This window comes from Solanum verrucosum, unplaced genomic scaffold, assembly GCF_900185275.1.
Source record: "Solanum verrucosum unplaced genomic scaffold, falcon-dt-bn FXZP01000049.1, whole genome shotgun sequence".
NCBI lineage: Eukaryota > Viridiplantae > Streptophyta > Magnoliopsida > Solanales > Solanaceae > Solanum > Solanum verrucosum.
Genome location: NW_026020221.1, coordinates 227,907 through 240,711, shown reverse-complemented (window position 1 = coordinate 240,711; position 12,805 = coordinate 227,907). Strand labels below are relative to the sequence as shown.

The window sequence follows — 12,805 nt, the reverse complement described above, 5'->3', positions numbered from 1 at the left end:
GATTTTTGAGTATTAACTGACCTAATATTCCAAAAAAGAATTTTTTCAATCATTGATCACTATTCGATGTCTTCCCCCTGCTACTCCTTGTTTGGACTTGTATAGGAAGTGTTTGTTTTCCTTTCCTTGCCCCTTGTTTCAAGCTATTAGTGTGCCTTGGTGATAAATCCCCTGCCTTACTAATTTGTTGTATGTTATATTTCATGTCCTCGTCCTCCTCCGTGTCCTTTCTGTGTTGTAAAACCTCATCATCTTCTTCTATTAAGTCTGGACCTTTCATTATATCAGTCGTCACTACCTCCCTGTTGTGTTCTAACTCCACATAATTATTCTCCACAAAATTATTATTTATTGAAGTATCTTCCTCAGTATTTCTTCCTGTTCTGCCTGCACCCTATTTTGCCTGTTGCATGTCCTCTTTTTCTTCTGATGTTGTTGTGTCTTTCTTTCCTAATTGACTGTCCATCTCTATCGGGTCATTCTCATTTGTGTCTTCCTACTTATTGGACTTCTTAACTTTGTTATCACTCATTTGTACACCAGGAGTGTCTTCTTTTGTTTCCTGAACCGGCAAAATATTTTTCTCCCCTTCATCACCTCCCTTTTGTCCTTCTTTCGCCAAAATATTGAATTTATTTCCAGTAATCACTCCAACCACTCCAACCCTGTTCCATACCTTCTCCAGCTGTCTAGGTTTGTCTCCACCCCATTTTTTATGTCGTCTCGCTACAAAATCTTCTTCTTTATTGATTTTTTGGTTTCCACCTTTTTCTGGATCCTTCACGTCTGTTTTCCTGGCTATATGATTTATCTCTAATCTTTCTGTTCTCCTCCCTTCTGCTTGTCCTACTTTCTCCTTTGGGTACAATTCTGGGTGCACTACAAAACATTGTTCCTCATTGTGACCCTATATCATACATGTCTGACAGTACTTTGGCACATAATTGTACTTGATTTTAATCCATTTCTCCATTATTTCTTCATTATTCATTCTCATCCCGATTTTAATTCGTTTTGGGAAATCTCTTAGCATATCTACTTCTACCTTTACCCTTGCACAACTTGGCCTTGTCTGATTCTTAGTTGCCAAGTCCACCTGTAAAGGCTTACCTACCGCCGCTGCAAGTGAAAAAACAGCCTCTTCTCCAAAAAATTTTGGAGGCAAAGATGGAAAAGAGATCCATGCAATTGTTGTTGTTGTCTCCTCTTCTGGATTGAACATTGGATCCCATTTTAAAGTTCTCATCGGGAAAGACCAATTATTCTGTGTGATGTAAAATGCCGGCTTTGATAAAAGGTGCACATAATCCTCCAACAACGTAGCCCTTATCAAAACATGTATGTTGCTAAGCAGACCTATATTGCATTCTCCCTTTAGTTCACATTGTTTGGGAATCAATTTCCTCAGATATTGTATATCAGGCCATCCATACGAAAACTTCCCAATAACGGCATATTCCAGGTTTTCATTGACAATCATCTGATTGACTTCTTCTACCTCCCATATTACCTGAGGTTCTCCATGCAAGTATGATATTGGTTTGAGTGGTAAGCACTTAATGTTAGGTTTTTACTACAACCATTGACACCCCTCAATGGACTTCATCTTCTTTCTTAAGAAGAAGAACTATTTTTATTTTCCTAAAAAAATTAATATAATTTTTTCTTGACTTTCGTCCTCTAGTTCTAACATATTTATCTTATCTTTTTTTTAGGGATAAGGTATAAGTATTCCCTAAACTTTTTAGATTAATCAAAGTTTTAACTTCTAAATATTTAGTTTATACTAATACTAGGTTGCATATGTGTTAGTATTTCAATAATATATATGTTATTTGTAACTATATACTTCGGTATGGTATTCAATATGTTGTTTCTAACTATCAAATATCGTACTGAATACTAAAAAAAATGTAAAATGTATATCATATACCATACCAAATATCATAATATCAAAATCATGTTGTCAAAAAATGTGATATGATATGGTAAATCAGTGTATACCATATCATGGTCACCCCTAATTAATACTATGTTTCGTAGCTGATTATGAGGTAAATTATCATTGTATAAAATTAATACGGTGTTGATTACCAACATGATTTATGGTACAGTAATGAAACTGCTCCACTTTTAACCAAAGTCTCGGATTCGAACCTTGAGTATGGAGAAATTTGTCGGGAGCCTTATTCCCAAATGAATTTTGTAGTGTACAATTCAAATTTAGTTAAAACTCTAATTCGGGATCTAAACATTAGAAAGAGAACAAAAAAATATGATATTTGACTTAGTTATGTGAATTTCTAAATTAAAAAACCGAAGGTGAAGAAGCAGAAAAAAAAATCTTCAGATACTGGTTTTCCGAATTTCCTGGTAGCTTCCAACACCATATCTCTCTCCCATTAACATACAAATCTTTAGATGTAAACAAGTGCTTTGTTGTGTTGAGTGAGTCACATGTGTAAAAGAGTGTGAGAGAGAAAGTATCGGAGTAATTTAAGGGTTAAATGAATGAGAACCGACCCGCCTTCCCTTCTTTCTCTCGCTATTGACTCTGCGCTTCTTCATATCTCATCCTATTCTGATCTCTCTTTCTTACCTGAACATATTCTTGAAGACCTTTTCCTGGTAACATACTCTCTTCTTTTTATGGGTTTTTTTTTCTTCTGATTATCAAGTATGATTATGGGTTTCTCTCTTTATCTAACTTGATTGTGCTATGATTTTCTTTTGTTATATTGTGTGATGTATCTATCCAGACTGAACAGAGAAAGAAAGTGGGGGGTGGGGGGGGGGGGGGGGGGGGTTATGTTTAATTTCGTACTTGGGTAATTTTATCTGACTCTTTTTTTGCTGAACCTTAGTTCACTTATTTTGTTATAAATGGAGGATGATCTTAATTCAACAATTTGTTGTTTAGACTTTGTTATGTAAGAGTAGGAGATTGATCCCTTCTGCATTTAGGATTTTTTTTTGTAGCTAGTGCACTTGTTGTGTATCTTTTAATTTTGAGGCATGTTCTAATTTTTTTGGATTTTTGAGTATACTTGTGTAAGTTTTCTGTGATGGGATCTGGTTTCTGCATTTTTTGGTTTTTCCTTTCATGGGTTTCCCTTGTTATTTAGTTGTATGTGGTGTTCAATTATCATCAGTGCTGAAAGGATTTTTGCCTGTCTTTCATGTGGTCGATTTGTAAAGACTTTTTGAGTTATTTCAGTTTGACCGTTAGTATGTGATGTATCTATCCAGATTGAAGGGAGAAAGGAAGTGGGGTTTTTATGTTTAAGCTTGAACATGGGTAATTTTATCTGACTTTTTTTGCTGAACAAGATAATGTTAATTCACTTATTTTGTTTTGAAGAAGATGATGATCTTAATTCAGCAATTTGTTGTTCATACTTTGGTAAGAGGAGGAGAATAATCCCTTATGTATTTTGACCTAGTCCTGTACAGCGGATTAATTAAATACTGGGTCATGATAACTAATTTTGTAATTTTATTGAGTCGTATCTTTTTCATGTAAGCATGAGTATGTGCTTTTTCATTCACAACATCATAAACATTAAGTACAAAAAGTCCCGAGTTACAATAGCCTTTCACCACAAACACATTATTTTTTGTCAGTATGATCTTATCAAATTCAAATGACACTTCCACTCTAGATTTATTAAGCAAGGCTACGGGAATCAGGTTTGCCACATCGTAGGAACATGTAGCACATCCATAAAGGCTAAAGTTTTTCCCGAAGTGAGCTTTAGGAGTACTTTATCCTTACCCAAGACTTTAGTAGTTCTTGAGTCCCCAAGGTAGACCATGTCATTATCATCTCCTATTAATTTATAGTAGGCAAATGCTTCTCGATTTGCACAAATGTGCCGAGTAGCCTCAGTGTCTACTCCCATCCTTTTATATGTGCTACAATGTTTACATGAGAAATGACAGCTGCAATAATTTCATCTCCTTCAGCTAAATTATACTTTGGGGGATAATCCTTTTCTTTGTAATTTTTTGTTCTCTTCCTTCATTGTGCAATATGTTGACTTGATTTTCCACAAGTAAAATAAGAGCCTTTCTTTTTCTTAATATTGGGAATATAAGACTTGTAACCTTGAGACTTAATACCATACCTTTTGTTATTGCTGCTTTGACCTTATATTAAGTTTGCCTTGAATGCCAACTCCTTTGCTTTGAATGTCTCATTTTTGTTGGTGGCTTCAATTAGAGTGTGAGTCACAATTTCCTCAATAGTGAAATTTGTCATCTTATGCTTTAAGTTATTTTTGTAATAATTCCATGAGTCAGACAATTTTTCAATCAACCAACAACAAATATTTCTGGTAGAGTGATCCCCTCGACCTCCAAGTCTTCAAACAATTTTTGATATTCATTGATTTGAATTTTCATCTCCTTCTCATTACTCATTTTCCATTGATATAATCTCTCGACCACAAAATTTGTTTGGTAGCATCTTCATCAATGAACTTTTTAATTAAGCCTTCCTAAATAACTTTTGCTTCTTTGCAGCTTCAGTATACATCAAACAGTTCGTTAGATATAGTTTGTAATATAGTATGACGACATACCTTATTGGCATATTGCCATGATTCCAGAATTTTGTTATCAGCGTCTGCACCAAGTTGTGGATGTAATAATGCATGTGCAAACATAGAACAATGAAAAAACTTGTTCTTGTGACCTTTTGAAATTTTCATTAGCGAAAATTTCAATATTTGACACGTCCGAAAATGGTTTGACATATGGTCAATCGGAATTGGAGAAATAGGATTAGTACCGACATTGATAGTGTCAGAAATAGTTTTTGAAGTAGTATTAAGCAAGTCGAGTCCTCTAGTTTAAAATTGTTTTAAAATAAATGGGGGATTGTAGGATATTTTAAAATTATTTGAGCAAAGTTGAGCAAGTCGAGTCCTCTATTTCAAAATTATTTTAAAATATATTGGGGATTGTAGGATATTTTAAAATTATTTGAGCAAAGTTGAGCTCATCTAAAGTGTGGACTTGGTGGTCAAGTTATTGCATATGACTTCAACACTTATGTCATCAAGTTAATGACAAGTGCTCATATGTCATCACTTGATGACCAAGCATTAGGCTATCAGCAACATGTATGAGAATAAAACACTGCCCACTTAGTCTCTTTCCATGTTAAAAGCTATTTATCAAACATGTACAGACATGGTCATAGTTGTGTCACTGCTCCAATTTATCAGCTATGACCAAGTAACAGGAAGTTATACCTGAACCGGACAACCAACTTTCAGTTCCAACTGTAGTATTAGGCTATCAGCAACTAAAGCAGGACAAAGTATACCACTTGTTATTTTGATTTACACTCTGTTTAGATCATAGTTCCCCATTGTATTGTATTGTATCGTTACCATACCTACAATGTTTGTTTTATTGTTAAATTTCGTTGTTATGTAACAATGGAAACCCCCATTTTATGGAACAACCGATTTGCTGTGTTCCCATTGTTACTTAATTTCGTTTTTCAATTATATCCTTACATAATATTTCATATTACTATTTTACCCTTTACCCTATATTATTTAATTCTAGTCAAACCTCATACCGTAGAATAATTGAGGATATTTTAGTAAATTTATAAATTACAATACAGTACGATACAGTCAAACCAAACAATAAAAATGTTATTAAACAACAACAAACAATATAGTCTAGCCAAACATTGTATCTACAGTACAATACAATAGTGTACAATACAATACAATACATTATATTATGAAACGATGGGTAACAATGATCCAAACAGAGTGATAGTCTGTACGTTTGAAGAAAGAAAGTTGTCTCTCAGCCTAGACTATCAGGATGGCTGATGGATGGGCAATAATAGTTGACTTGTTCTGGATAAACTTTGGAGCATTTTTTTATTGATGAAGTAACATTTGTATATTGACCAAAACAACATATAAGGTTGTGCTGAAACCATACTTACAAGGTAAAGGAAGAACAGCTGATCAAAACCTAGCAGAATCCTAGGATATCTATGATCAACTCAGTATCTTCTATGTAGATTTGTCTACACCAGAAACAGAAGTCTAATGCAATTCAATTTGATTTTTTGTACTGAACTGCTATTCAGAACATTTGGAATTCCTTTCTTTCCGGATTGTCCACTATATCCAAGCTGGGACAATCCTTCTTCTATCCTTGTTTACAACTCCTGCTCCAGCTTCCTCCCAACAAAGGAGAACCTCAATTATCTTCCTGGGCATTGTTCGTGCTATACCTCTGAGGTTGGTAAAAATCCTCCATAGCTGATCTGTAACCTTGCAACGTAAGAATAGATGGCTGATTGTCTCAAGTTCTTTTCCTCAAAGAAAGCATCTTGAACAAAGGAGGATCTTTCTCCTGTTAAGATTATCTTGGGTCAAAGCAGCTTCATGTGCTAATAACCATGTGAAACAAGAGACCTTGAAAGATATTTTCACTTTCCAAATGTGTTTCCAGGACCAATGAGCTATCTGTTGATTGTCTTAATTCAACAACTTGTAAGCTGAACTTACTTTAAAGAGTCCTGTGCTGTCTTCTTTCTAGCATAAGCAATCTGTACCCTCCTGTAAACTTAAAACTTTTGAAATCTTCTAGCTTTTGTAAAACTCAGTCAATGTATCCACTTATCAGTCATTTAAATTCCTTCTGAGTTGTATGTTCCACCTCTGCGAGGACCATGCATCTGCTTCTGTCATCTGATGTTGCATAGCCTGTAAGGGGTAAATCTATCGGACACCCCCTACCCAACCAATCATCTTCCCAAAATGATGTTTTGTACTCATTGTTCACCTTTATGGAGGTGTGATTCCTCATAAAAGGCACAATAATCTTATAGATCTCCACAAACTGACTCCAAAAGGAGAGTGCACTTCATTAGTCATTAGGGAAAGTTTCCATGATATGATGTTCAATTATCTCTCAACATTTGATAAGAAACCCATTGTGTAGCCATCTTGGCCAGGAGCTTTATCCAGGGCACACATCTTCATCTTCAGGCAAGTAAGCACCTCATGTTCCTCAAAGACACCCTGTAGTGATTCTCTCTACTTCAGTATTGGTAGGGCTGTTGATAAGATTGCTTAGACTGTTGGCAGATCTCCATTCAACAATTTCAGAATAGAAATTTTGCTAGAATTCAATGATCACTCTCTTAATTCCTTCTGGTTCCTCCATTTTTACATCTCGTATCACTAATTGACTTATGTGATTGCTTCTCTTGTGTGCATTGGTCACTTTATGGAAGTTTTGTCACCTTGAAGCCAACAGAGCTCTAGATCTTTGTCTTCATGTTTTTTCTTCATTTTTGATGTGTTCATCATACTCCATCAAAAGGGTGGCTTGATTCCTCATTTGACAGTGGTCTATTATGTTGGACAACATCTATTGTAGCAAGTTGATTCAAAATCTGAGCCTTTTGAAATCCCAAGTTCCCTGGAATTTACTGCTTCTATTCCATTCCTTTAGCTTGCCTTTAAGTGCTTTGAGCTTGCAAGCCATAATATAATCAGGCTTGCCTGCAAACTCAAAAGAGGTTCACCATTCTCGAATGCTGTCCACAAAACTTTGAGTGTTCAACCACCAATTCTCAAATTTGAAGTAGGATTTGTTCTGTTCCCAGGCACCACATTGAAGTGATATATGGATGTGATCAGATTCAATTCTTTGTAGAAGTTATGTGATATTACTGAATCTATCATCCCACTCTTTTGAAAAAAAAGTAATCTGTCAATTCTTGAAGCAATCATATGATTATCACCCTTGAACCAGGTGAAGTGCCCCCTTCCAGTTGGGGTTCTATGAATGTCATATCCTCTATAAAATTTGAGTTCACCATAGTTGGAAATCTCCTGCTACTTTTCTGAAGGGAATCTTGAGATGTTTAAGTCCCACAAACAGCCAAGGGTCACCCATCAATCCCCTAACTGCTCCTATCTCTTCATTAACATTTTCCCTTTCATATCTGTAATTTGGTGCATATACCCCTGACACTCAAAATCTTGAAAGTGTGTCTCAAACTTGCAAGTTAAGGTATACGGACCAATTTGAAAAGAGGTCCCTCTCCAAATTCCATTATCCCATAACATCAATATACCCCCTATGGTACCATTAGCTTCTAGGCATTCAAATCTCACCCATCTAACCTCCCCAAATCTCTTTTATGCTCTCCCTTACACCACCTTCTAATTTTGTTTCCTGAAGACAAATGATGTCAACATTCAATTTGTGTGTCAAGCTCTTTACAACTCTTCTTTTATCCATACTGTTTTTCTTGAAACGGGTAACTATGTATTTCTCAGGGAGACCATCAAACGTGTTGGTTACAAGAAAAAAGAGAAAAAGAAACACTTACAGGGATATTCATAATTCTACAAAATGGTCTAAATCCACTAGTCACATTTCTTTACACCAAAGTAGAAAGATACTATATAATTTCATCTTACTTTTTAAATGGAGTTGAATCTATCTTCGAAACATTTCCCATTTCTTTCTCTCCAAACTGTTCACCAGATACACTGTGGGATTATCCTCCACAACTTCTTCTTACTCTTGTTTCCACCTCATTTTATCCAACAACTTAGCAAGTCTGCTGTATGTTCAATGCATAGTCCATCTTGTCTCAGTTAGGTTTAGAAATAAGGACCAAATCTGTGCAGTGAATTTGCTATGTAGAAATAGATGATTGTTGGTTTCATCTGTTCCCTTGCACAAGAAACATCTGGAGACTGATGGCTCGTTTTCTCTTCAAAACTTCATGTGTCAAACACTCTCTTAGCCACCGACCAAGTGAAGCATTTTACTATGGTTGGGATGGGGCATTTCCATATGTCTCTTCATAATTCTTGCTGCTCTCCATTCTGCACCATGCATTCCTTTCTATATGCCCTGTTTAGAGTGAATTCTCCATCTTTATTCTGTCGCCATCTCAAGATGTCTGGTTCAGAATTGGTCCCATTGAAATCACCAATCCTACCTAACAAGATCGCCATCCTTTCAATCTCCCATTCATTCAGAAACCTCCGACAGTTGAGTTCCAGTGCACTCCAAACTTCATAAGGTCTCCATCAGTGGTAATGTCTCCTTCCAAGCTTCCTTGAAGAATTTTATTCTTTTTCCATCTCCTACTATCATCTGTTAGTTTCTTCCAGCTTGAGCAATAGAGCTGTAATTGTCTTCCATACTCCAACCCCATAAGTACTAGTACTCACAACTGTACACCATGGTTCCATACTCCAACCCCATAAGTACTAGTGCTCACAAATGTACACCATGGATTGAGTTCATCAAGCCAAGCGCTGGCCGGCAAGAATCGCTGGGGAATAGCTATTTAGTTATACTGAATTTTGATGTGATTGGGTTTGGCATTCTCTCAAAATAGAGAAAGAAAGGATTTCTTTTTCCATCTTTGCCCTAAAAAGGCAGAACTCAAACAGTGATCTAATAAAAGAAATCAGATATCATCTGCACGGACAAGCTATGAGCTGTTGCAGAGTTACTTTCTTTTAATCTATATGAGTAGAAGTAGGCATGTCAATGCATGAATCAAACGATGAGTAAGGTCTTAATTGTTGGTGTAGCTGATGTTTCTGAATTCTGAACTAGGCGAGTTTGTTACATGATTTATCCTTCTGCAGTTACTTGGCCATAGTTGTGTCACTTTTCTACCTATTCTTTACACGTTAGAACTTCAACCTGTAAATCTGTGGCAGGTCATCTTTATGTATTTTAAGTGGTATTCACCAAGCAAAATTAGCAGGCATATCTCACACCTGCACTTCTTGTTGCATCTTAACAATATGACACTGTCTGAACTTCTACAACATATAGACTGTAGACTATACCAATATACTAGCTGTGGACTATTAATGCAGTTACTGCTCCGTATGTTCACTATTAAAATTATGAAATTCCCCAACGAGAACTGGAAAACCTCCCTTGGGCAGATCTAATGATGACAAACTCTGTAAATTTTTGTGAAGATCCATCTACTCAATCATGTTGGAGTAGGTTCACATGTGATAACAGTCTTAATTTTCTGTTCTTGGCAGAGGACCTTGAGAGCTGGGAAGCTAAATGAGAAGATTTTGAAGCTGTTTATTGCAACTGGAAAAGAAGAAATCCTTTCGCTAATTGGTGCATTTAACATCCAATGTGTTCTTACTCCTGTGCTTCCTACTAGTAAGTGTTTTTTAAAAAATCCTTCTGTAGCGCATTATGATTCATGATGTAATCTTTATAACTACTTTATTTCAGGATGCTCTGAGAAATTCTAATATTGTTCGGTAGCAAGCAATTTTTGCAAAAGGCTCTCTCTATTCTCAAGGCAACAAATCCTGTTCTTGCTTTTGCTTATTTTAGCCTTGAAAAATGTCTCAAGTCAGCGTCAGAGATGATGAGGTAGATATTGTGATAGCTGCAATTGAACCAGATCTTACTTCATTTCTGGAAGAATGGAGAGCAATATTCTCCCGATTTCACCTGATTATTATCAAAGATCCTGACGTCAAAGGAGAACTGAAAATTCCAGGTGGATTTAATTATGATACCTATACAAAAGCTGATATTCAACAAATTATTGGACCTTCAAATGCTGCAACTTTCTCTGGCTACTCGTGCCGATATTTTGGCTATCTCTTGTCAAAGAAGAAATATATCATCTCAATAGATGATGACTGCATTCCAGCTAAGGATACTAAGGGTATTCAAGTCGATGCCATCGCACAACATATCAATAACCTCTCGACTCCTGCCACCCCATTTTTCTTTAATACCCTCTATGATCCTTTCTGTAAAGGAGCTGATTTTGTTCGTGGCTACCCATTTAGCTTGCGAAGTGGTGTCTCGTGTGCTCTATCATGTGGACTGTGGCTTAATTTAGCAGATCTTGATGCACCTACACAAGCCCTCAAGCCAGAGCTGAGAAACACTCGATATGTTGATGCTGTCCTCACTGTACCAGCTAGGGCCATGATGCCTCTGAGCGGAATCAATATAGCGTTTGATCGCGAATTGGTGGGACCTGCTTTGCTGCCATCTTTCAAGTTGGCAAAGGAAGGAAAGTTCAGGTGGGAAACTGTGGAGGATGTATGGACTGGAATGTGTGTTAAGGTAGTATGTGATCACTTAGGATATGGTGTGAAAACTGGGCTTCCATATGTGTGGAGGAAAGAAAGAGGTGATGCCATAGAGAGTTTGAAGAAAGAGTGGGAAGGGGTGAAGCTGATGGAAGAAGTTGTTCCATTCTTCCAATCAATGAAATTGACCCCGGCAGCAAAAACAGCAGAAGATTGTGTGATTGAGATTGCAGCAGCCGTGAAGGAGCAGCTGGGACGAATAGATCCTGTGTTCACCCGTGCAGCTGATTCCATGGTCGAGTGGGTGCAGCTGTGGAAGACTGTCAAAACCCGAACATAATCCAGTCTTGTTTGGGGGGTGAAGTTCCATATTATTTATTTTCTTCTAGATCCTTACAAAAGGCATGTACATTTCATCCAGACGGTTCTCTTAAAACCGATGCATAATATAGACAAGGTTTTGTTTTCAACTGTTACCTAGGGTGACCAAGACTTGATAATAATGTTTGGTGTTTTTTCTTGATTTACTTTCTGTCTTTCTAAATGTTTGGTTCATTTTATGTAAGTGAGACTCAACAGGAAAGGGGAAATAAATGGTGTAATGCTTGCTGCTTCTGTTTCCTTAGTAGAATTGCTGTTAGTTCTAATCCACAAATATGCTGTGTAAAAATTTAAATCGGTTTTGATGGAATGCAAAGCCAGACCACAGATGAAATGTGTTTGTCTAATTAGTTGGGGGAAAAAGAAAAATATAATTCTCAAAATTGTGTTTTTTTCTAAGTTTGAAGAAAAGCATTATTTACAATTTCTATTATTAGTTATGTTGTTAGATTTCGTCTGAAAACTCAACCCTACCAAATGTGTGCCCGACATTTTGATTGAATCGGTATGAAAGGAAACAAATTTAAAAGTTCTCTCCTATTCTAGTGAAAAAATTGTTTTTCACCATGTATATTTCAGTTCGATGAAAAATGAGTGAGAAAATTATGTTTGTTAAACACAATTTTTTCATTAATCCATAGTGGAAAACCCTTTATTTCTAATAATATTTTTTAAAATAGAATTATTTGAAGCAACATAAATAGAAGGAAAACGTACCCAAATACATAACTTGTTTTACTATATTCTCTAAAATTTCCTTCGATTTGAAAAAAATACAAAAATTCCTACTTAACGCGAAGTCGGAAGTCACTTTATGCAATGTATCGGTTAGATACGTCACTTTACGCGATGTATCGGTCGGATACATTACTTTACGCGATGTATCGGTCGAATACATTACTTTACACAATATATCATGACATACGTGATGTATCAGGACATTACTTTACGCGATGTATCAGTCAGATACATCACTTTATGTGATGTATTGGTCGAATACATCACTTCACGTGATGTATCAAGACGTTACTTCATGCGATGTATCAATTGGATACATGACTTAACGCGATATATTGGGATGTATGCGTATCGGGTCATTGAGTGATGTATCCGAAATATGGACGCAATGTATCAAGACGCTGAGAGATGTATCCGAAATCAAAACACGACGTATTGAGATGTATCTAAATTCCACCAAATTTAAGAAATTTTTATAATTTGAAAAAGAATAAAAATAAAATGTAATAAGCTCTTTTAACCATAGGAATCCACTATGAGATTCCTGTAAAATCTACTAAATAGAACCATCACATAGC

At 36.1% G+C, this 12,805-nt stretch overlaps 2 protein-coding genes across 3 annotated transcripts in view; both read left to right on the top strand.

Moving 5' to 3' along the window:
* Positions 1–12,805, top strand: part of LOC125831588 (pentatricopeptide repeat-containing protein At5g01110-like) — an 809,602-nt gene that overhangs the window by 569,247 nt on the left and 227,550 nt on the right. The window lies entirely within an intron of this gene.
* Positions 2,324–11,626, top strand: LOC125831652 (probable UDP-arabinopyranose mutase 5). 2 transcript variants are annotated; one of them, XM_049510826.1, is made up of 3 exons: positions 2,324–2,628; positions 10,083–10,212; positions 10,412–11,626. In XM_049510826.1, exons 1-3 carry the CDS (start codon positions 2,512–2,514, stop codon positions 11,446–11,448), a joined length of 1,284 nt encoding a protein of 427 aa, XP_049366783.1. In that variant the 5' UTR covers positions 2,324–2,511; the 3' UTR covers positions 11,449–11,626. The 2 variants fall into 2 exon arrangements, with proteins under 2 accessions (XP_049366783.1, XP_049366782.1); XM_049510825.1 differs by having other exon boundaries at positions 10,288–10,911.

Bases quoted from the DNA above. Each gene is read 5' to 3' on its own strand.
- LOC125831652 (XM_049510826.1), top strand. From the start codon at position 2,512: ATGAGAACCGACCCGCCTTCCCTTCTTTCTCTCGCTATTGACTCTGCG. The intron at 2,629-10,082 runs GTAACATACTCT...TGTTCTTGGCAG, and splicing joins TTCTTGAAGACCTTTTCCTG to AGGACCTTGAGAGCTGGGAA. The intron at 10,213-10,411 runs GTAAGTGTTTTT...AAATGTCTCAAG, and splicing joins TACTCCTGTGCTTCCTACTA to TCAGCGTCAGAGATGATGAG.